At 44.2% G+C, this 23,835-nt stretch overlaps 1 protein-coding gene across 7 annotated transcripts in view; it reads left to right on the top strand.

The window, feature by feature from the left end:
* Positions 1 to 23,835, top strand: part of RIPOR2 (RHO family interacting cell polarization regulator 2) — a 178,251-nt gene that overhangs the window by 151,789 nt on the left and 2,627 nt on the right. For 3 of the 7 annotated variants that reach the window (XM_045509559.2, XM_045509560.2, XM_045509561.2), the window contains exons 9-21: positions 42 to 85; positions 1,432 to 1,557; positions 1,825 to 1,973; positions 3,456 to 3,585; positions 6,742 to 7,419; positions 10,422 to 10,606; positions 13,032 to 13,242; positions 15,424 to 15,559; positions 16,745 to 16,906; positions 17,866 to 18,024; positions 18,872 to 19,074; positions 19,921 to 20,004; positions 23,116 to 23,206. In XM_045509559.2, the coding sequence (XP_045365515.1) occupies positions 42 to 85; positions 1,432 to 1,557; positions 1,825 to 1,973; positions 3,456 to 3,585; positions 6,742 to 7,419; positions 10,422 to 10,606; positions 13,032 to 13,242; positions 15,424 to 15,559; positions 16,745 to 16,906; positions 17,866 to 18,024; positions 18,872 to 19,074; positions 19,921 to 20,004; positions 23,116 to 23,206 (2,358 nt within the window). Of the gene's footprint in view, positions 1 to 41; positions 86 to 1,431; positions 1,558 to 1,824; positions 1,974 to 3,455; positions 3,586 to 4,332; positions 4,480 to 6,741; positions 7,420 to 9,236; positions 10,336 to 10,421; positions 10,607 to 13,031; positions 13,243 to 15,423; positions 15,560 to 16,744; positions 16,907 to 17,865; positions 18,025 to 18,871; positions 19,075 to 19,920; positions 20,005 to 23,115; positions 23,207 to 23,835 lie in introns of those variants that run through there. The other 4 variants (XM_045509563.2, XM_010974234.3, XM_010974235.3 and 1 more) reach the window with 4 other exon arrangements.

Raw genomic sequence — 23,835 nt, 5'->3', positions numbered from 1 at the left:
AAATATATTCTACATCTCTGATCCCAATTGCTTGCTTACAGGTCTGGCTGGCTTTGCTCGCCTCTGTCCTGGTGATCAGTATGAAGTAAGTATGGTGTCTGTCTGGGTGTTGGACTTGAGGGGCAGGAGTCAGTTGTCATTACTTTGCTTTTTCAATTGTTTTTTAAAATTTTTTTTAATTTTGAAAAAGAAATTTGGGCCAATAAGAAAGTTTGGAGATTAGTATAAGACCTTCCATGTGTGCATCATCTAGACAGTAATTTTTAACATTATACCACTTTTGCTTCCTTTTTATTAATACTATTATTGTTGTTGTTATTTTGCTGAATGGTTTTAGATTAATACACAGATATCATGACCTTTCACTCCAAAATTATTTTCCTGAATATGGAAAGATTTCCTCTCATATAAACATTGTACAGTTCTCGACACCAGCAAACTTAGCATTGGCCCTTTAGCTAATGTCATTTGCTAATGTCGCGATCTATATTCATATTTTTCCAAGTGTCCCAATATTGTACTTGATGGCAGGGTTTTTTTTTCTCCCTGACCCAAGATCCAATCCAGGATCATGGCTGTTCATAAGTATCACAACTGAAGAAGAATAGTATCTAGATCTTTCCTTTTATAAACGTATACTGTGGTGGGGAGGGTATAGCTCAAGTGGTACAGTACATGTCTAGCATGCACAAGGCCCTGGGTTCAATCCCCAGTACCTCCATTAAAAATAATTACATCAATAAACCTAATTACCTCCAACCCCTCCCCCCAAAAAATAAATATACTCTATAAAGTTTTTATTGTTTCCCCCCCAAAAGGGAACTTAGCTAATTATTTCATCTCTCTCCTCCAAAACCCTCTAAAATCATTCTTGAAGTTGGGGGTGGAGGCAGGTATCTTCCCCTAAACAATAAAGCTATCGGACCCTGGAGAGACTGCACAGCCTCTCCCCAGAGTAGGTCAGATTTCAAAATCCTTGTCCAGCCCTCTTCATTCAGATGGAAGCAGGATGTTTCATTTCTTGCTTCTGGTCACTAAGCAGATTTTAGCTGATGGTTTCTTGTCTCTCTAAAGGAACTGAGGAGTTTGGAGCATTAATGCAGTGTCTGTTCTTTTAAGACAGAACAACCAAGAGAAAGAGTGGTTGACATGAGTGAGCCAAAGGGCATGATCTGACGACCTTTTTCTAAAGAAACCCTTCACACCCTCTGCCTTAGAGAAGCAGAACTTACTCCCTTTTGAAAGTCTCTCCCCGCTGGTCATCTGCTCCACCCCCCAGGGAATTTGGAAGGAGCGACAATGACAATCGATGCTGGAGAAGTGGAGGAGGAGAGGCAGTTGCTTTATCTCCTAGCCTTTTCCATCCTGGGTTGGGTAGGGAAGGCAGGGGAGGGCAGTGGAACCTGAGGGCATTTGGTGTCTTCTCTGCAGATTTTCATGAAGTATGGCCGACAGAGGTGGAAACTGAAAGGCAGAATCGAAGTAAATGGCAAACAGAGCTGGGATGGAGAAGAAGTGGTGTTCCTGCCCCTGATAGTTGGATTAATTTCCATCAAGGTACGGTACTGTCATGGCCGTGCGTCATCCCATGACTTCTGCCCCTCCATCCCACTGATGTCTCTCTGCACGCCAAGTACACTGCAGAGACCTGCCCGCGTGTCAGAGCAGGCAGTGCCAACATCAGATGGGCTTTGGGAGTATCCCCCTCTGATTTCAGAGATGATCTTGAAACGCCTGAGCTGGCCGAGAAAAACAAGATAAGAATGTCTTGCCTTTGTCCTCTGCTGTCCTGTAAGGCCTTTCTTCCTCTCCCTCTCTCACTAGGTCACGGAGCTCAAAGGGCTGGCGACTCACCTCCTGGTTGGCAGTGTGACCTGCGAGACCAAAGAGCTGTTTGCAGCCCGACCTCAGGTGGTGGCTGTGGACATCAATGACCTTGGCACCATCAAACTGAACCTGGAAATCACCTGGTAGTAAGTTACCCTTTTCAACTTCATCTTGTTAGAAATACACGCTACAGGCTCGTGATGTTCCAAGGAGGGGTGCATGGATCATCAGACTCACCAGGGAGCTTGGTACAAAAGCAGACCCCTAGGCCCCACCCCAGACTCACTGCATCAGAATCTCCCAGGGCACAAGAATCTCTTCACTCATCCCTCACCAGGGGATGTCCATGCAGGTTCCAGTTGGAGGCCCCTCTACCTTATCACCACCCTCCTCTTCCACTTCCTGTGTTTAAATATTTTATTCTGTATCCTCTCTTCCTTCTCAACCTTTAAATATGTATCAAGAAATATATCTCTCCAGTCAACTAATTTGAAAGAAAATAACTGTCCAATAAGAGATATTTTACCCTCAGAAAGATCTGGATTCTTGCTCTGGTGTTTTAATTGCTTAGCCCTCTCTGTCTCAAATACCTCACACGGCTCTGGAAAATTTGGGGTATCCTTGGTCCCTCCACACTCTTTTTACTGAAATAGATACTTCCAAAGAGATACCTTTCATCAAAGCAGTGAACTTAAAGAGTGGTTTTCTGAAGTCACCCCATGAGAAAGGTCCTGATAAGTTATTAAACATTATGCCCCTGGTTTATTACATATCACGCTAACTAGGACAGGTGGCGTATTAACGTTCAGGGCCCCCTTTATAACAGAGAGTCAGGCATGGGAGCAGCGAAGACAGGCTGCCTTGTCATTGAAACAGTGTCCACACCTTCTGCCCAGCCCTTCTCTCCTTGTCATTTGTAGCTGTTGACATCTCAAATTGCAGGATCAGTCCTCTTGCTGGATGAATCCACAGCGTGAAGATAAACAGCATCTCTGTGAGCCGACTGTTACCCTCTCAATCACGTGAGCGGCTCTGCATCAACTGAAATGAACAGGAGTGTTTCTTTCAGAACCGAACAATACTCTGTTACTCTCTTGTACCCTGAAAGTGTCTGTACTTGCAGGAAGGAGGGTATAGCTCAGTGGTAGAGTGCATGCTTAGCATGCATGAGGTCCCAGGTTTAATCCCTAGTATCTCCATTTTTAAAAAATTACAATAAATGAACAAATAAACCTAATTATCTCCCCCTGCAAAAACAAAAAATCTGTACAAAGCTCCAGGGTTTTTTACAGGCCTATTCAACATCTCATGTTGGGACAAGCATTCATACGTTCATGTCTCTCATATGAAAGAGGAAGCAGATTTATCTAGTGTCCAGGTGACCACATAAATTGTGCTTAAATCTGGGATAAGAATCTATGGTCCCTTGGGTGAATCCAGACTCAGTTTTCTGCTCTGCCTTTTTTTTAATCTTGTTTTGTTGCTGACAGACCAATTTGGATTCAACCAACCCAGTTTCCAATGGTTTGTATTTATGTTAGTACAAGGAGGCACTTTCTTGGCCTGCCGTCCGGTGATTATAGGTGATTTTAACAAGCTCACGTTCACGGGGCCCTGTTGTTTTGCAGTCCATTTGACGTGGAGGACATGACCCCGTCTTCGGGCGCTGGGAACAAGGCGGCAGCCCTCCAGAGAAGAATGTCCATGTACAGCCAGGGCACCCCGGAGACGCCCACCTTCAAAGATCACGCCTTCTTCGTAAGTTCAGTGCGATTTCTGGAGGAGGGATGATAAGTCGGAGACAGAGCTTTCATCCAGCATTTGAAATGCTCAGTATACGGTGTTAGGGAGTCTCAGTAATTCCAGTTTTCCTTGGTATCAGCAGGCGATTGGTTCCAGGAACCCCCCTCCAATACCAAAATCCACCGATGCTCGAGTCCCTCATATAAAATGGCAGAGTATTTGCACATAACTTCTGCATGTCCTCCTGGCTACTTTAAATCATCTCTAGATTGCTAATAACACCTCAAAACAATGTAAATGCTTTGTAAATAGCCGTAAATAAGATGCAAATAGTTGCCAACAGATTGGCAAGTTCAAGTTTTGCTTTTTGGAACTCTACGAAATTTTTTTTCCGAATATTTTCAGTCCGTGGTTGGTTGACTCCACAGATGCAGAACCTTTGGATTCGGGGGGCTGACTATAATGTTAGCTTAAAGTTCACCTAACCAGTGGTGACTAAGGAAAGCATGTTCCAAGGTGCCTTTCGGCACCCGCGCACAGGTGGTGAACCTCCTCTGTCTTTCGTCTCCTCTCCCCCACTAACCTGTTGCTTTGATAAACACACATAGACTTTTCTGCACCTTCTCTAAGATCAGCCTTTTAAAGAAGCAGGTATAAGTAATGGCCTCCCTGTTTTAATCAGAAAGGCTTGCTTACAGCTAACAAAACCATAGTAACCCTCTGCTCTCCACTAACTCCGCCATCTTGCTTTGACTTCTGAAGAAATGGTTGCATCCCTCACCAGACAAGCCAAGGCTGTCTGTCTTGAGTGCCTTGCAAGACTCTTTCTTTGCCAAGCTGCACCGCAGTCGCTCTTTCAGTGACCTGCCCTCCCTCAGGCTGAGACCCAAGGCCGTGCTAGAGTTTTATGTGAGTGTGGGTGTCCTGCCCGGTTTGACGTGCTTGCCTTCGGGGGCTCGTGGCATGTGTGCTTTGGCGTGTCTTATGTTTTATCTTCTCCATCTTGATCACGGGATCACAGTCACGGGTCTCCCGTCCCTGGGGTGGGAAGTGTGGTCATGCACGCATCTTTGTGAGACAGGCCGTCGGTCCTTTCCTTCTCACCACCTCCGCTTTTGTGCTGTGACTTTTCTCCGCTGTGGCAAAGATATCCATGGTAACCAGATTATCATTTTTTTTAAGATACAATTACACTCAAGGTCAGAGAAGATTTTAGTTCACAAGTTAAGCTAGTGTGTTACAAATATCAATCTTTCTGCATGGTTGGAATCTTCAAAAACTGGCATTCGAGGAGGTCAGAAGGATTTAAACCAATTTTCCTAGAGCTGTTTGTAGCGAGAGAGCTTCTTTGCCTAAGTTTATTGTAGTGTTTGTTAATTTTGTACTGCCTTAGTAAAAGGAACTCTGGAATTTGTTCTGAAGACGAGGCTGGGCTGGACCGCTAGGAGGACCCAAGGGTTCTGTGAGATCCCCAAGGGACCCCACGGAGGACGTGCAAGGAGTAGGACCCCAACCTTCCCCCATCGCTCCCCAGAAGTTTCCTTTCATCTCTCCTAGAGGCATAAGGCGTGTTTGGGGGTGCAAATCAAGAAGGAAGGAAACTGAAGTAAAGGAGCTGGTGGGGAAAAAAAAGATAAACAACAAGGTCCTACTGTATAGCACAGGGAACTATATTCAATACCTTGTGACGGCCTATAATGAAAAAGAATATGAAAAGGAATCTACATATATGTATAACTGCATCACTATGCTGTACACCAGAAATTAACACAACATTGTAAATCAACTATAAATTTTTTTTTAAAAAAGAAGCTGGAGGTAGTAAGAGGCGCACAGGAACCCACCCGCTCCCCACACCTTTCTGAGATTACAGGTCAGTAATCACTAATCAAGGAAAACAGTCAGTTTTAGTGGCAAAGAGACTGAGCCTGCAGAGGTTACTTGAATGCCCCAGTGACACATCGACACATCCTTTTACTCACCCCGTGTTTAAAGTCAACCACCTTCTACCCAACGAGAATGGAGAGTTGGGGTTGAACTAACTGCGTGTGATGAGAGCTGGTGGCCCCCAGATCCAGCAGTGACGGGACCAGGGACGCTGCTGGAAGAGGACTGGAAGCCTCCTTTGGTCTGCTGCCCATGTCACTTGCTGTAACATCTTTGTTTCCTGGGCACTATCGTGACCACTCGTTGCTTTATATTTCATTAAAATATGCATTAGCTTGGTGCTTACCGTCGACTGAAAAAAAATCAAACCTGGAATCCCAGAGAAAGTATTCATTTTGAAGGAGTTGATCTCAAATAACTAGAAAACTTTCCCCTCGGAACAACATTTAGCATTTCCACACGGGTGCACAGACTGCAGTGTCAGGAAAGATGACTTAGAAACTGTTTTAACACCTGCGTAATGAAGTATCTTGGTTACCTGGATATTTCTGACCTCTGTCTTCTGAGTTCTGCTTCATGGATCACAGAGCGTACCCAACCCAGCCTGGGGCTGCCCAACAGAGCATTTGGGGTTTCTAGACACCCTGGGAGCTCTGGGGTTTGCAACCCTGGAAGATAGTGGTTCTGTTTTTCAGCCTTATTCTCCTCTTTTTATAGAAGCTCTGCCAATGTATTTTTGGTCTTGAATTATTTGTGGCATGGTTACTAAATTACTAAAATGTTTCCTGGGGCTTGGAATTTCTGGGTAGAGATTTTCAAAAAATAATTTCTGAGAACTGAAGCAGAACAAAGCATCATGTCTTTTGAGTAAAATAGCATGAATGTTGGAAAGTCTTTTAAGATCGATGCCAAAAACAAAAAACAAAAAACCCAGAACAGTAGTGTTGTTCATAACTATGGCTGCCAAAGATTATGAGATCCTGGGATTTAGCAAACAAGCCCTGTTCCCCTACCCCCAGCCTTTTCTTTGGAAAAATGTCAAACCTAAGAATAGTACGATGAACTCTCACCTCAATTCAACAACGGAAGTGGAGTTTTTAAAGGCTTGTTTTCTTTTGCCACACATGCCCGCGCACACACACACCCCCAAATCAATAAATACAATGTTAATATTATGAAAGGTCTGGTTTTTAATTTTAATTGCCTTGCATTTCATCTGGAAATGAACCATGCCAAACACATCATTTGCATTTAAAATAATAATGATTTGCCTTTTCTCTGCAGTCGAATCTACCTGATGACATCTTTGAAAATGGGAAGGCCACTGAGGAGAAGATGCCACTGTCCCTCAGCTTCAGCGACCTGCCCAACGGGGACTGCACCCTGACCCCCAACCCCACCGGCTCTGTCCCCACTGTTGGCTCAGCAAATCCAGAAATTACCATCACCCCTGCTGAGCTGAACTGTGGCAGCCTTTCCTCCCAGAACGGGGGCATGGATGACTCCACCTCAGCCTCTTCCAGAAACTCCTCAGGAGATGGTCCAGAGCCCAAGCCACAGGTGGAGGAAGACACAGAGGGACCAGGACAACCGCAGGCCTGCCGAGCCTCCGCGGGCCCCAGGGCTGAGCGCCTGTTTCTAGAGAAGGATGTCGCCGAGGCCCTTCTGCAAGAGTCCGATGAGGCCTCTGAGCTCAAGCCCGTGGAATTGGACACTTTTGAAGGAAACATCACGAAACAGCTGGTTAAGAGGCTCACCTCGGCAGAGGTGCCAGTGGCTGCGGAGAGGCTGCTCTCTGAGGGCTCTGTCAGTGGCGAGTCCGAAGGCTGTAGATCCTTCCTAGATGGAAGCTTAGAGGATGCCTTCAATGGGCTTTTCCTTGCATTAGAACCACATAAAGAGCAGTATAAAGAGTTTCAGGATCTGAACCAAGAAGTCCTGCACTTGGATGATATTCTAAAAGTAAGTACCTTTTCAGGGACATTGGATTAGGTTTCGAGGCAGGGAGCTGAAGCCATCATTCTATTTAAAAGAGCCTACCTCTCTTTCTTTGTTTTTAAAACCCTGTCCTATCCCAGGATCAATAGATAATCATCGTGTAAATGGCATTAATTTTTAACAGTAGCGCATACTAATTTTTACTTTCCTGACCACTGATCCACTTAACTAAAATGATTAGATGTTAAATTAATTGCTCTAAAGAATGCCTAAACTCCCTCAGTCCCAATTAATCATTCAGATCCTAAATGTGAAATGGTGGCATTTTGATCATCATAATCTCATTGAGTGGAGACTGGAGAGGGTCCCTCTCGGAGTAGCAAGGAAGCAGGAAAGCCCTGCCCTGGTTGAAGTCAGAGTTAGGCAGCCGGGATGTGAGAGCCAGGGGTGTCTGTCTCTCCCCTACCGCAGGGCACCAGCTCCTGGGAGATTCCCTTCTCTGCAATTGGCCCAAATCAGTGAGTCGGAACCCCGGATTAATCACCCGTGAATCATCTAGAAGTCAGAGATCCCCGACTGCCAGAGATATCTCCCTCTGTCCTGTTCCTGATCAGACAGCTCAGGACAGACATGGGAAGATGAGAGTGAGAGGGGTGATTCCTCTCAGGTGGGAGGTCTTGATATGAGATCATTATCACTGCCCCAGAATGTATGTGTCTCCACTTGGCATACAGATTAAATTTTTAAAAACACCACACAAGAAGACAGAACTGGAATTTTTGTCCCGATTCCCACAGCCACTTCTCGTATTCCTTGCTTTGCCAAGGAATCTGATTTATCGTGCCAAGGAGAAGAGGACTTGGATCCTTTACTCTTGAAAGAGCAATTCTTCGGGGACCTGTTCTATAATATAGGCTTGAAAATGTGGTGCCAGAGGCCAGCTGAGAGTCAACTCACAGAAGGCTGTTGCACCCCTTGGTGTGACTGTTTTAAAACGTGACCTTCCCTGCGGCCTCTGGAACTACACTCCCAAGGCTTTTCTGACTGTCTCGGGCACGCTGACCTAGCTCAGGAAGGGACGTATGCCCAGGGCGGATGATAGTTCATGCTCTGACTCTCCCCGTCCTCTGATGCCCATGACAGGTTGAGTCAGCTGTAGGCACAGCCTCTGAGCGGCAGGGAAGGGCACGCTGAATCTGCTTCCTATAACACATAATTCAAAAGCGTCAGCTCAGGGCTCATGCATAGAGGCTGCTAGTCTAGTACTGCAGCAAAAACATCTTTTATCCCTTCTACAAGCTCTTGTCTGCACAGTTGATCAGCTTTGCTTAGTGGGCAGAAAGGTGTTAAATGTAAAGGGCGAAGACACAATTGATCCCCCTAAAGCACATGCCTCAAAGAAAGCCAGTGCTGACAGCAGCCCCCATTTCCAGACGGATAGGGTGCTGATCAGTAGCTTGGTCCACCGAGAAGCACTAAGCAAGTCATCTCTTAGTCTTATAAAAACCTGGCGGTTACAGATTGCTTTCCAGAGTATTATTTCAATCTGCTCTTGTTCCAAAACTATTCCGCTACTGAAATCCTTAGCTGCCCCTTTCTTTGTTATGATCAGTTTCTAAATACATCCATACTGTGCAAGATCAGGTTCTGCAGCTAATTAGCTTAGGAAAGAAGACTCAAAGACTCTAGAAGTGGGTTGAGTCAGGACCAGCTCCTCCTCTCTGTCTGAGATTGAAAAGGGTATTAGGGTTTAGGTCTGGGGCAAGTGGCTTTGTATCCAGCCAGAATTAAAGCATCAGCTGGACAAAGCTTTCTCTTTTTTTCCTCCTTCACATTCCTAGGATGCTAAACATCTTGAGGATCAGAAACTAAATGATGCTGCCTCCTGGACGGAGATCACTGAGGGTGAATGAAACAACTCTGGTTTAAAAGACTGAAAGACGGTTGCCCGTGTGCTTTTGTGCCATCTTAAGTGTCAGAGACTCAGATCCCCGCAAGGCCTGTCCGACCTTATGTTAAGAAGTCAGCAGGGAGTGCCTTCCAACTGGATGGAGGACATTTAGTTCTTCTTACCTGCAGAATTTGTCCCATTCAACCCCCCACAGCATCCTCTTGACTATTTTGGAAGTACATCTCTCCATCTCTGTGTCCCTAGCAACTGGCATTATTCTGTTTGTAATGTTTCTGTTTAATGTCCAGCAATATAGAATTCTCCAGACCATAGAGTGAGTTTGGTCCCATAATTACAGGGCCTGATCAGGGAAGTGATGGAACTTGTTCCTTCAAAGACAGAGCTATAGAGGAAGCATGACCGCTTTGTGTCCTGCGCATGCCATTTACTTTCTCTCAATGCTCAAAGAAGAATTCTGTGCTGTGAATGTAAAGTTAATGTTTAGGTCTACTTACGTAGGGAGGGTGGATTAGGTAGATTCAAGAAGTTTCTGTTTCTGGGATTTGTTTTGTCAGTCCTTTAGAACAGGTGCCTTAGATAGCTCACCTCTGTCTCAGGACACTGAAGATGCTGCCACATGGAATTAGAAATTGGTTTGTATTTGGCATTGACTCAGTGACTATTAAGATTTGTCTGCCAGTTGAATTTTATTTAGGGTTGAGCACTAGGCAGAGAAAATAGCCATTCTGTTTCCCAAGGATTTCTGATCGTAATTTTTTTTTTACCTTTTTTATTATAAAAATTGCCAACAGAAGTCGAAAGAATCAGATAATGGATCCCAATGTGCCCAGCTTCCACGATGCTCAACCCAAGGCCAACCTTGTTTTGTCTAACCTTCTACCTGCTTACTTCCCTCTGGATTATTTTGGAACAAATCTTAGATATTGTGTCATTTTATCCATGGTTGTACTTCTTTTTATTATGAAGATTTTCAGTGAATTTTTTTAATGCCAACAACAACAAAAAATAAAAGCTTGAACAAAAAGAAAGTGTCGCATCTGCCGTTGGGTGTCTTGTGTTGGGTTTCTCCTTCCGAATATGTTGATACTCTCCTTGGTCCCTTCTACCTTTGCAGTGCAAGCCAGCAGTCAGCCGAAGCAGGTCTTCCAGTTTAAGTCTTACAGTTGAAAGTGCTTTAGAAAGCTTTGATTTCCTGAACACCTCTGATTTTGACGAGGAGGAGGAGGATTGTGATGAGGTTTGTAATGTTGGAGGAGGTCCTGACTCAGTATTTTCAGACACTGAGACTGAGAAAAATAGGTAAGTCTGAAGTGAGCGTCCGTCTCTATTTCTGCTCTCATAGCTGGTACAACAGTTCTCTGCTGCTGCCAGACAGGACCTGATACACATCTCCAGGAAGACAAAACCCCCGACCTGAGCTGGCTTCCAGTTCCTTTCTGTTGTCGAGTACAACTTTGAAATATTGTTCCCCTCTTTTGTAGTGTTTAAGGGAAAATAAATTGCCTTCCTTCCTTGTAAATGAAGGGGAGATTTTTTTTTGGGTGTGTATGTGTGTGTGTATGTACATTTGTACATGTGTGTACACATACACCTTGTAGAGTTCAGTGTCTCCAACTTGTCCCCAAGGTAATTCATTCCAGATTAACTCGGCATATTGTGTTTCTGGGGAACTCTTACTGAGTGATTAGTTTGGACCTGGATCTCCTTGATTCAAATCTTATTTCTAATTTCATTTTGTCATGCTTTGCTTTTCCCACCCCTTATCTCTCCGTTCCCTTTAGCCATTGGGTCTTTGTAATAGCTTAAGCTCAGCAGGGCCCATATGGAAGCCAGGTTTAAGCCCCCAGGCACGTGTTTCCCTTAGAATGTAGGAAAGGATGATTAATGGTTCTAAGTGCCACAGGATCTGCAGGCCACCAAGTGGAGGTGTGGCCTTCTCTAGGGTGAGGATGGAGCAGGGCAGTGGGAGAGGAGGAGAAAGGTGAAATACTGCCCTCTTCTCCGTTGGGCCTTCTTGTACCAAATCACATGTTTAGAGCTAGAGCCTCGGGTCCATTCTGTAAACACCGTGGGACAATACTCAGCTCCATCAATTGCTGCAAAAAAAAAAAAAAAATACACACTTTCCCAAAGGAAAGGGTAGATTTCCACCCATCTTTATTTTAACATATACACAGATTTTCGAGCGACAACAAGCTATGGCAGTTCAACCTTCCCAAACCTCTCTGTGGGTGGTGGTAACATTTTGGAGTTTTGTTGTTCCTGGAGGGTTTCTTCTGCCAAGATGAAACCAGGAAAAGAAAAACGTGAGAAGTAGAATTTAGCCTTCAAGCAAACTGGGCGCGTAGCAAAGGAAATTGATTGAACAAGTGTAATGTTTAACTTATCCTTCTACATTCTACACTGAGGTTTCTCTAACTTGACTGAATTTGTGAAATGCTTCTAAAACCAAACAGCTTCCTGTATATTTGTTAGCTTAAGCTATGACATGATATGTCAAAGTCAGGCTAAACTTTCTTTCTTCTTGCTACAAGAAGCATTCTAAGAATGAAAACACCATAGACTTTGTATATTTTACAGAACATTTGATCTAATGTTACTGTATGTCATCAGAGGTATTAGGGAAAATTGTGGAAATTGTGTGTGTGTGTTGTTTTACATATGTGTTGACTACCAAGAAACAAGCTGAATGTTTTCCCCTGGGAGGCAAATGTGAATCAGAGTAGAGCATTCAATGCGTCTGAACTCGGATGCGTGATCTTTTTAAATTATGGAGACCAGGGAACGTAAAACTAGAAGCCAAATAGCCCTGTCGCGACCTAGCTGTGTGAACCAGGGCTCTGGTTAACATCTCTGCTGGTCGTTTCTTTCGTATCTGAAATAAGACCATTCCCTCCCCATCTCCCTCCTGCACAGATTCATTTTAAGAATAAAATTAGACAATAAATGCAACCGATTTATTTTTAAATGTACGTGCCTGTCAAGGTACAACTTTAGGCGGTGGGCACAGCTCAGTGATAGAGTGAGTGCTTAGCATGCATGAGGTCCTGGGTTCAATCCCCAGTACCTCCATTAAAATAAATAAATAAACCTAATTATTCCTCCCCTACAAATAATTTAAAATGGAAAAAATAATAAAATCGATTTCTCGAAAAAAAAAATACAGCTTTAGATAGTTCAACAGTGGGGTTTAAACAAAGCACGTGAGGCAGAACTAAGCAACCCCGCTAAAGATTCAAACGCCCCTTTTAGCTTTTGTGGCAAGTAGGACATTCTGTCTCTTCCTCGCAGCTTTCCTTTCTCCTTTTCTTCAAGTAGTCATTGATCCAAGGCCAGGAAAAAGCCTTGACTGATTATTTCTTAATGGTATTACTCTTGGGAAACCACAAATACAGAGGACAGTTTAATCCCAGAAAATTTGGCAAATCACCCCTTCAACAGAGCAGGAAAGTGCAACAAAATGAGGGCACGTTTCAAAAGACTTCTTGGTGAGACGACTGACTTTGCAGATGGTTCATTGTGTGCTTGAGAAGCAGAGAACTCTGGAAGCAATCTGTCTGCAGGGTCGTATTAATATTAGGCAAATTGGTGACCGGGCGATATTAGGAAGTAGTTTTTTAAAGGGATCTCAATTTTTCAAAGCAGGCAAGCACAAGACTTTTTAGTGGGTGCTGTTGGGGGCCTTATGTGAGCCATGTTGAGTTGACCTGTGGTTTCCACACAGAAAGAAACAGCTAACGTTCCGCTCGCCTTCCTGCTTCGACAGTTACAGATCAGTACACCCAGAAGCCCGCGGGCATCTCAGTGAGGCGCTGACTGAGGACACGGGAGTGGGGACCAGCGTGGCAGGAAGCCCTCTCCCGCTGACCTCGGGGAACGAGAGCCTGGACCTCACCATCGTCAGGCACCTCCAGTACTGCACCCAACTCGTCCAGGTAGGACTGGGGGCTGCATTTGGTTTTTAGAGCCCGAGTTGTCGATGCATCAAGAATATGTGCTTCCTTTTTTGAGTTTTCCCAGGAAAATAGAACTCAGGACTAAGAAAACCATCCAGCTTTGATTTGACTCAACTCAAAAATTCTGCAAGGCATGGTCTTCCTCCCTCAAGGCTGGATTTTCTGTCTTAAAACTTAGATCTCTAGACCTTAAAAGGTAGTGGGTGGTGTTGCCGGTGATTAGGTTCTTGTCTCATCGAAGAAGGAATTCAGAGACAAGACACAGAGATTAAAAAAGTGAGAATTTATTAAGGAATAGATAGTACGCTCTGAAGTGGAGAGCGGGCAGGCTCAGGTGAGCAGCTGCGCTGAGTTTCTTTGACAAGTTCGTTACATAGGGTGCAGAAATGAATGATGGAATATTCATTGGGGAGGGAAGGGCTTGGGGGTCATATTCCCTGATTTTCACCCCAGCTCCACCCTCCCAAGGGGAGGAGGGATTTTTGTCCTTATTTAGCCTGGATCGGAAGTGTCATGCGACTGTGTACGATGGATATTTCTAATCTGCAAGGCTAGTATTATTACAATGAAAGCATAGTGCGCAAAAGGTTACATTTGGACACTGGAGATTCCTGCATTTTCCCACTTTTCTTTGTGGGCCTCCGGGACCTTTGACACCCCAAAATGTGTGATTTCTTATCAGTCCAGAGGTTTCTGCTTTTCTCTGTCTACCCAAGGACCCCTGTTGTTCACTTGATGTATGGTTTCCTGCATTTGGCCCGTGTCCCTCCTTCTTTTGCCCAATTTCTGCCATTTGGCCTGTGTCCCCCTTTCTCTGCTCATATCTGGCTACCTGCCTCCTCTAACCTTGGGGTGGGCATAGCTCAGTGGTAGAACATGTGCTTAGCATGCACAAGGTTCTGGGTTCAAGCCCTAGTATCTCCATTAAATAATTGATTTTAAAAAAAGAAAAGAAGTGGATATAAAGATGTAGAATAAGGGAGTAAGGGCTAGGAACTTGATTTCTAAGTCCTCTCACACCCACTCCTCAGTCAGTGAGTTTATTTTTTCATTTGGTGTATGGCTGCAAAGAGATAAAAATGGACATTCCATAAGAATCATAATAGCTATAATTTAATTACATTTAAAATAAAGCAGATCTTTTCTTCTGTATTTACTTACATGAAAGGCGTGTGAGTAAAAGCACATAATTGCTGCACTAGACTTTTGAATCTGAAAAATTCTATTTGCTTTTAGAGTCCAAATGCTTTAGACTATATACATGACCAGCTTAGTGAATTTTTTTTTTCCCTGTGTAGGTACTGGGGATTGAACCCAGGACCTTGTGCATGCTAAGCACATACTCTACCACTGAGCTATACTCCTTGCCCACCCAGGATGGTAGTACAGGTCTGTGTCCTGCAGCCATGCCTACCAAGTAACTGAGACAGATCTCTGAGAGACTTAGAAAAGACTAGAATTTTCAGGCAGCAACTGACTTCTATTCTTTCCTCTCTCAGGCCCTCCCTCATTTTTGTGCCTTGCACACAAGTGAAATCATTTGTTATTTATGTGCCCTTGGGCAGGTTGCTTAACTTCTCTGTGCCTTAAGTACCTACCTCATTGGGTTGTTGTACAAAATAACATGAGCTAATACCTATTTGTGGCTCAGACCAGGGCCTGGTACGTAACAAGCACTGCTTAACTATAATGAGATGGCTTGGATTATAACCACGATTGTTCTACAACATGCTCTTAATTGTCAGCTTGAAAAGAAGGAAATAAGTCCATGCTGTGAAAAATTGCTACACTTATAAAATAAATCTTTTTTTCTGCTTACACACCAATGGGCAGCCTAAGTATGCTTTGGTTAAGTTTCAGGGAGGATTTATAGATTCACAGTACATACAAGAAAAGCAACTTTATAATACCCTTACAGCTCTTCTACTGGGAAAATTCCAGAATTTACACGAGCATGAAAAGTTTAGAGCAACAAAAACGTGTCTGATCGCATCCAATGTTGAAAGCGGCCTGGAATGAGGAACATTAACAAACTAGAACAGAAAAACCCTGTCTGAGTTTATTTAACATCCCCACTTTCATTCAGAAGGATGAGGTTGGGTCGGGAAGGCTCTGTTGACAACAAGATCATTGACACCGTGGTTTTGTTTGTTTTATCAGCAAATTGTTCTCTCAAGCAAAACCCCATTTGTGGCAAGAAACCTCTTAGAGAAGCTTTCAAGGCAAATCCAAGTGATGGAGAAACTGTCTGCTGTCAGTGATGAGAACATAGGAAACATCAGTTCTGTCACTGAAGGTGAGCACCTGCATGTTCACGGCCGTTCTTGTGGAAGGCGACATCACCAACTCACTCCTCGGCCTGCATTTCCTCATTGCTTTGTTGGGAGAGCAGAAACGCGTTCTTCGGCTGTAGCTAGAGGAGTGTCTCCACGCTAGCGTGGTCTCCTTAACGCCCCACTCCAGCCTTTGGAGTCAAACCTGCAGACACCTATTTATTTCCTAGAGGGGCCTCCACCTCCAGTGTATACACAGAACCAGCATCCACCTCCCAGGCAGAGTTACACAGATTTTTTTGTGCTGGTGTGGTTCCATTTAGGGGACAGGTGAGCAGGATTGTTCTTGCCCCATGTTGCTGGCTGAGACAACTCCCATAGCGATGTCAAATGCTCCCAAACCCTCCTGGGAAAAGGTAGAAATGCAAGAAGTCAAAGGCCCCAAGAGTCTCTGGATCAGAGTTTTAGGTGGAGAACTTGACACAGGAAAGATGCTTTTGAATTTGTGTGGTCTGGCTACAGGGCTCTTTCCTAAAGACAAGAATTTTTGTCTTTTTTTACATCAGAGAGTCAGTAGAAATAGTGGAAAACTAGGATCCCCTGGGTTATCTCCCATTATGGTTAAAGCTCCTATTAGGTTCTTTGTAAGCATTTCTGCCTCCTGCTTCTGGTCCTCCCAGGAGCAGGTGACCTTGGCAGGTGTCTGAGAGGCAGGAAAAGGGGCAGGATGTTCTGGCTCCTGCGCTTGCCCCCAGCAGCCCTGCCCCTCTTTATGCACACAGCCCCGAGAGTGAGATGCTGACCTTGTCATTTCTGTCTGAGAGCCACCCAGGCGGGGTGAAAAGCTCCCTCGTCACCCACCGCTCTGCTCCGTCCCCTTCAGAAAAATCTCCTGAGGTTTGAGTCTCCAATCCTGGTTTTTTTGGCTGTTAAATTCTAGGAAATGAGATGATTAGACCTTCTCCCCAGGGCAGACCTGCAGGTTTCTATCACTGAAAGCAAACAGCTGAGCTGTTGCTGCATTTTCTTTACTGCTCAGGGCTGGATGAGTTCCTCATCTCACCTTCTTTGCCCTTGGGACCACCACCTGCCAGCTATAGGATCAGAGTCCTGTAGTTCTGATTAAAAACCACAATCTTTAAAAAAAAAAAAAAAAAAAAAAGCCCCTGGCGATGCCTGCCCCACCCCCACCTGCTCTTCTTTTCCAGCCATTCCAGAATTTCACAAAAAGCTGTCTCTGCTGTCATTCTGGACCAAGTGCTGCAGCCCTGTTGGGGTCTACCACAGCTCAGCAGACAGAGTGATTAAGCAGCTTGAAGCCAACTTTGCCAGAACCGTCAACAGGGACTATCCAGGACTGGCCGACCCAGGTACAGGGCAGCAGGAGTGGGGAAAGCTTGCTGTTGTCGGGTTTGCGGGTGAGCGCGGGTGGGGTCCCCGCCACCCTGGCCCCGGAGCCAGCCCTGAACCAGAGGCTTGCTCTCCAGAGACAACATCATCTGCTCAGTAAAATCTAAGCAAAGAACGACACTCCACATGTTTTCATCCAGAACATCAGCGGTGGCTTTAAAAGCACTATGTGTCTGTATTGCTGTTTGGGGATGGATACTTTTTTCATTCAAATGTCACCCATACGGAGTGTCAAAGGGTACAACCACTTTGAAAAAACTGGTTGGCAGTTTCTGTAGATTCCTCCCCTCTGATCCAGCAATTCCACTCCTAAATATACCAAGAGACATGCGTGCTTAGGCTCATTTAAAAAGAAAGGACATGTATGAGAAGGTTCACAGCAGCTTTATTCACGGGAGCCAAACATTGGAAATAACTCAAATGCCCACCAACAAGAGAATGGATAAGTTTTAATACAGTCATACAATAGGGTCTTACGCGGCAGTTTTTAAAGAGAATAAATTACTGCTGCAAGCAATGATTTGGTTGAGTCTCACAGATATTTTGGTGAGTAAAAGGAGCTAGATAGAAAAAGCACATAGTATATAATTCCATTTATATCAAGTTCAAGAACAAAGAACAAACAAAGCTAATTTATCAATGGAAGTTCGATTATTAGTTACCTGTGGTGGGAGCAGGTGAGTGGCTACAGACTGGGAAGGGGCACAAGAAAACCTTATGGGGTCCCAGCAGTGCTCTGTATCTTGATCCAAATGACAGTGACACAGGTGTATAAATATGCAAAAATCACCTGGCCATACACAGAAGATTGGCCCATGTTATAGACTTCTCTCCATCAGACAGAGAGATGAATGAGTGAATGAATGAATGACTGACCATGTTTCTTAAAAGCCGCTTCATATCTTCCCCTTCTAAATAGTGTTTCGAACCCTGGTGTCCCAAATCCTGGACCGGGCCGAGCCCCTGCTTACCTCCAGCCTCTCCTCCGAAGTCATCACTGTTTTCCAGTATTACGGCTACTTTACCAGCCACGGTGTGAGTGACCTCGAGAGTTACTTGAACCAGCTGGCCAAGCAAGGTGGGACACATTCCTTGGTCACCCTTTGTGGGGGCTCAGTGTGGAGTGATGATCTCTGGTCTTTTTGGTCATGGTTTTTAGTGATGGTAACTTTTTTTTTTACCCAAATCAACAGCTGGGCTGAGATTTGCCTTTGAAATAATTTCTGGACTTTTAACATTAGTAAGCCCCTTGGCAGTGAACCAAGGATTTGCTAAGCGCATCTCAGTCATCCAGCAGGGGTGTACCATTAACAGGAAGCTGGTAAATGATTTAGGACTCCACTGTAGTTTCTCTCCTTCATTAATGTGTTTGCCATTTGTAAGTTAGGGATTAGAGTACATGGAACATGGTCAATCTGTCCAAATGGGACTCTAAATCCTCTTTTTTATCATATTGTCTTCATACTCTGACCAACTGCACTTTCCATTGGGGTCCAGTTGCCTGAGTGCAGACAGACGGCCAAGTTGGGGGTCACTCAGGGTCAGGGTCAGGGTTTTGCCAGGCAGGTGAAGACAGAGGGGCAGTGGAGTTTGCTTCTACCAGCACCACTGGAGAAAGTGCTTACTGGTGTTTTCTACACTATTATTTTTCCATTTGACTATTTAATTCAGCTGTAAGTTATTTTAGGAGCCATTCTGAGCTAGTGATCCACCTTCACTTTTTTCTCATTGTATTCATCCTTTGCATTCATATAGTTATTTGGATAATCTGTCCTTTTCTCATTAATTGGAAACATTGCCTTTCTCATGTGCTAATTTTTCATATATCCTTGGGTCTGTTATCATGTGTATCCTTGAGTCTGACATATTTTTAATGAGAATGTTACTTTACTGTCAGAAGGTGAACTCTGTTGTCTACTCTCCAGTTTCCATGCTTCAGACTCTGCAGTCACTAAGAGATGAAAAATTGCTCCAGGCCATGAGCGACCTCACACCCAGCAGCCTCCCAGCCCAGCAGGAGATCCTCAGGACTCTGGCTCTGCTCTTAACCGGCGATGACAGTGAAGTTAGTGAGGCTGTGATGCTTTACTTGGCAGCAGCCTCCAGAAACGAGCATTTCAGGGAAAAGGTAAGGCATGAAATGATGGAACACACACTTGAAGGAGGGACCCCCCGCCAATCCTTAGGTCCCTGGAAGCAGAAATGCCATGATAGTGATCCAGGCACAAAATCAAGACCTTGACAAGACAGGGACCCTGGAAAAGAGAGGAATCTAAGAAACACGAACTATTTACGAAGTAATTAGATTGATAAAAATAAGAGAGTTTATTTTATGTAGAGATTTTTGCACAGAGTGAAACTCAGCACCACCTTCTTCCTGGAACTTCCTGCCTCCTTCTTTCTTCCGTTCTGCTGGAGGCCCTTTTCTCCCCCAGTGTCTCTAACCCATCCTTTCCCATCCAGTTCAAACATCATTTTCATGAAACCTGCCCTAGCCCTCCAGAAGGTGATTTTTTTTTTACCCTGTGACTTAGCATCTTGGAGCTTTCTTATGTAAAGAATGCCTTTCTTCTGTGTGGTTCCTTCTAAACAGAATTTCTAGGTGACCCGAGGGCCATCTTGAAAGCTGGAATCATTACATTGTATCTTCCAACTTTATATTCCCCAGAGTCCATGACCTGATGGAATAGAAGGCATCAATGAATTGAATAAAGAAACAGCTCTTTGACACAACATTGTAAAATGACTATCACTCAATAAAAAAAAATTGTTAAAAAAAAAAAAAAAGGAACAGCTCTTTTAATCAACATGAATTTTAAAAGATTTTTTTTTTTTTTTTTTTTTTTTTGGCTCTGAAGGTTGTGCAAAATGTCTCGTTTTATCTGTAGTTTATCTCAGGGAGTAAAAATGATATCTACGTCTAAAGCTCCAAACAAATCAAAATGCCTTTGCCGTGTCCTTCCCTCTCTTTCAGGCCTTGCTCTATTACTGTGAAGCACTGACAAAGACTAACCTCCAGCTCCAGAAGGCAGCTTGCTTGGCCCTGAAAAGCCTGAAGGTAAGGCCCAGCCTCAGAGCCCCTGGCAGGTCAGCTTTGATCTGACTTGGGCTTTGAGGCCAAGCCAAGTACCTAGAAGAGCTTTCTTTCCATATTCAAAAGTACTTGCTCTAGCAGCATTTCTCCTCTCCTTGACACTGTATATTAGTTTGGGAGTCCTTTTTGTCTTTAAATAGTCACCAAATGTGGCTTTGTTTTGTTAAAGACAATACACACTGCAGAAAACAATTCAGTTTTTCAATAGCCCTCAGGAATCAGTTTGCCTCTGAGTCACTACTGAGGAATTATCTCTTATCCCAAAAGAGAAATGACACAATGATTTCACTCATTTTTCTTGTGTACCAAAAAATAGCAGGGCCAAATCAAATTGGCCAGAAGGTACCAAAATCCAGAATGCCAATAAATTCCCAGATCCTTCCCCATGAACTCTTTTTTCCTAAGTTCCTAAGCAGCTCATCAATCTTAACCGTGTCAGAGGGAGGTGTAAATGAAAAAAAAAAAAAGGGGGCCGAGAATTACCAAAATTAAAGTGTTTGCCTTTCTATAGTCAAGATTTAACATGTGACCGACCTTAAGCAGTAAATATAAGACTAATGATTCTTGAGAAAAGAATGAAAAGGCCACACCTTAAGATTTGCTAAAATCTTGGATGGGTGCACGGGACAAGAGGGCAGGGACCGGGAGGCCTGATGGGACATGAAGAAAGGGATTAATACCTCAAATGAAAAAGTTAATGACCTATGAAGAAAAATAGCTCTGGGAAAATTTGCCTTCCTTGTGACTTAGTCAAAAAATTACCTTTAGGTGACCAAAAAAAGCCCACGGTGGTTGCTGTGTATTTGGGTGCTCTCCTGATGTACACTGACAGATCAGTGATGATGGCTGTGACTTAGAGTTAATGTAAATTAAGACATAAGGATACAGTGGTCCAGGAGGGAGGGTATAGCTCAGTGGTAGAGTGTGTGCTTAGCATGTACAAAGTCCTGGGTTCAATCCCCAGGACCGCCATTAAATACATAAATAAATAATCCTAATTACCTCCCCACCCACACCAAAAAAACTTTTTTTAAAAATAATACAGTAGTCTATTTCAGTTTTTGTGGATTTACATGCTGTGAAGGTTATAGTAAAGGCTAGTTTTAAACTCCAGCATATCCCAAGTCTGAGAGCACCAGTTACTCCCTTTTACCCTTTTTTCCTGGGGGATAGGCAGGATCCTTGATGCTAAATAAAATATCTCTTTCTAAACCATTCCCAGCCCCCCAGCTCCTTTAAAAGGGGCTCCATGCCAGGCAAAAAACAGTGCAGACTTATGATTTCACCCACCCAAACCAATCGACTGTAGGGAAGAAAATTGTTTCAAATTAATGTTAGCAAGTAGACATCCCACATTTATCTTTTCTATTATCAAACTGGAAGCAAGCCGGAGAGGTCAAGGTCCTCATATCCAGTGGCTTTCTCAATTTTAGGTCCCCCATCTATCTCATTGGGCTAAAATAACCCAGAGTCTATCCATGCTACTCACTGCTGTTTGCCGTCTTCTGGTACTCGGCAGTGCCACTGCCACTTCGGAAGCCTAATTTCCTCCCAGGAAAGAAAACCATAATTTGTTACCCACTATCAACTCTTCACAAGCTCAGAAAGAACATTTGATTTGGTGGCAGGCTCTCTTCCTTCTACCTGCCCTTCCTGTTGGTGTTCCTAGAGGCACTCTGCGGGGCCCCTTCCCCCTCTGCATGTCTTCCCTGGGTAAACAGTGACTTGTGCGGTTTTCCTTGTTATCTATATGCTAATAACTCCCAATATTTCCAGTGCAGGCCTTCCCTTCCTATCTGGGATCCAGCTTGCTATTAGTTACCTCCCCCAGGAAGTCACTTCTCACTCCACCTCTCTCACCCTCACCTCTCTCACCCCCACCTCTATTCTCCCGTATCTTGGTGGATTGTACATCCATCTCCCAGTAGCTCCCAGGAGCCATCGGTGACCTGGTCCTTGCCTTCATCCTCCACATCCAACCAGCCTCCTCATCCCGTGGACCCCACAACCTTAGTAGCGGGAATTTGTTCCCTCTTTATCCCCATTCTGCTCACCTGGATTCCAGCCACCTTCCCAGCAGTCTCACTGCCTCCTTGTGGTCCATCCTCTCCACTGCATTCAGAAAGCTCGTAATAAAATACAAATTCTCCTTGAAACCCTTACATGGCTTTCCATGATCTTAGAATGATGTCCAAAACCTGTCATGTGGCTTCTAAGGCCCCCCTCAATTTGGGCCCTGTACCAAGTTATTCCCCTGACCTAGAATTATTTCCTTCTCTGCCCCCCCAAACACTACACACACATATCTACACACACATATCCACACACACACAACCCCTACCACAAAGTGCCCAAATTTGACTAACTCCTCTAAGATATCACTTTCTCCAGGAAGACTTCCCTGATCAGACCAGGCTGCATTTCTCAGGCGTGTTCTGCCCTAGCATTCCTTGACTCAGCCTCAATTATTGTAAGAATTATTTCATTTGTTTCACAATCTGTCTTCTCACCAGACTGTAAACTCTTAGGGGCCACGACTGTGTCATATTCATTACTGAGTCTCCCAGGCTCTATGAACTGCCTGGTTCACAGAATGCTCAGTAAATGTTTGTGGAATACAAATAGAAGAATTCCTATCCTCGAACCTTATTGTCCTGCTCTGTTTTACTCTAGAAGCTAAAATTAGGAATTCTTAAATTAGAGCTATTTTTGGAAGGAGTGAGATACAATAGAAAGAACTAGGCAAGTGGATTCTATTCTGGAAAAGTAGGCGGGTCACTGCACTTTTCCAGGCCTGGCGTCCTCTGTGAAATGAGGAACTTCGCCGATCACCAGAGCTCCTGCAAGTACAAATCCTGGGCTCCAACCTAGGAAAGTCTAATGCAGTGCATCTAGAGTGGTACCCAGGAATCTGTACTTTTACAGGAGCTCCCTAAGTGATCTTGACACTCAGCTAGGTTTGGGAACTCCGGGGTAAGATGGTTTCTAAAGTCCCCATCAGCTATGAAATGATAAGGCTCATGTAATCCCACACATAAGTGTCAGAACTCTGTTTTAACTACTTTCTCCTTGTAGGCTACTGAAAGCATTAAAATGCTAGTGACGTTGTGTCAGTCTGATACTGAAGAAATCAGGAATGTGGCCTCAGAAACCCTCTTGTCTCTTGGTGAGTTGTTGTTTTGTTGTTGTTGTTGTTGTTGTTTTTGTTTTTGTTTTTACATGAGTGTTTACTTCTGACACTCTCAAACAGATTGGTAAGGAGAAGTTTCATGTGCCCTGTTTTGGCAATTTCCCACCTGTAGGCCATCTGCTCACACACACACACACACACACACACACACAGTATGAGGAAATAATCATTCTCCATCTCACCCCAGCTCCTTCTTCTGTCTGGATGTTGAGGGGGAAGGTTACTCTCTGGAGCCTTTCTAGCTGGGTAATTCACTCTGTGCACTATTTGGAATCAAAAACAGAAACACTGAACTATAAAGCAGAGGTGTAGTAGTCAGGAGTCCAGGTTGGATTGCTGATTGGAGTTGGCTGAGGTTGCAAGGATTCATCCCCCAGGAAAGGCCTTAATCCCCCACATCCCACAGCCTCCCCCAGACTCTCAGGTTAACCTCTGATTGCCCTGCGGGCCTATGCCCACCTGAGCCCTGACACCAAAGAAAAGAAGTGAAGTATTTATTTTATTCTGGAATATTTAAATAACCTTTCTCCTTCACTTCACACTGTAAAGGTTCATGCCTAGCAGGTTTCATACTTTTATTTATTTATTTTCTTTAGAGTTGGGAG

This window comes from Camelus bactrianus, chromosome 20, assembly GCF_048773025.1.
Source record: "Camelus bactrianus isolate YW-2024 breed Bactrian camel chromosome 20, ASM4877302v1, whole genome shotgun sequence".
Taxonomy (NCBI): domain Eukaryota; kingdom Metazoa; phylum Chordata; class Mammalia; order Artiodactyla; family Camelidae; genus Camelus; species Camelus bactrianus.
Note: the sequence above shows the minus strand (reverse complement) of the source record. Positions and strands in the feature narration are given on the sequence as shown.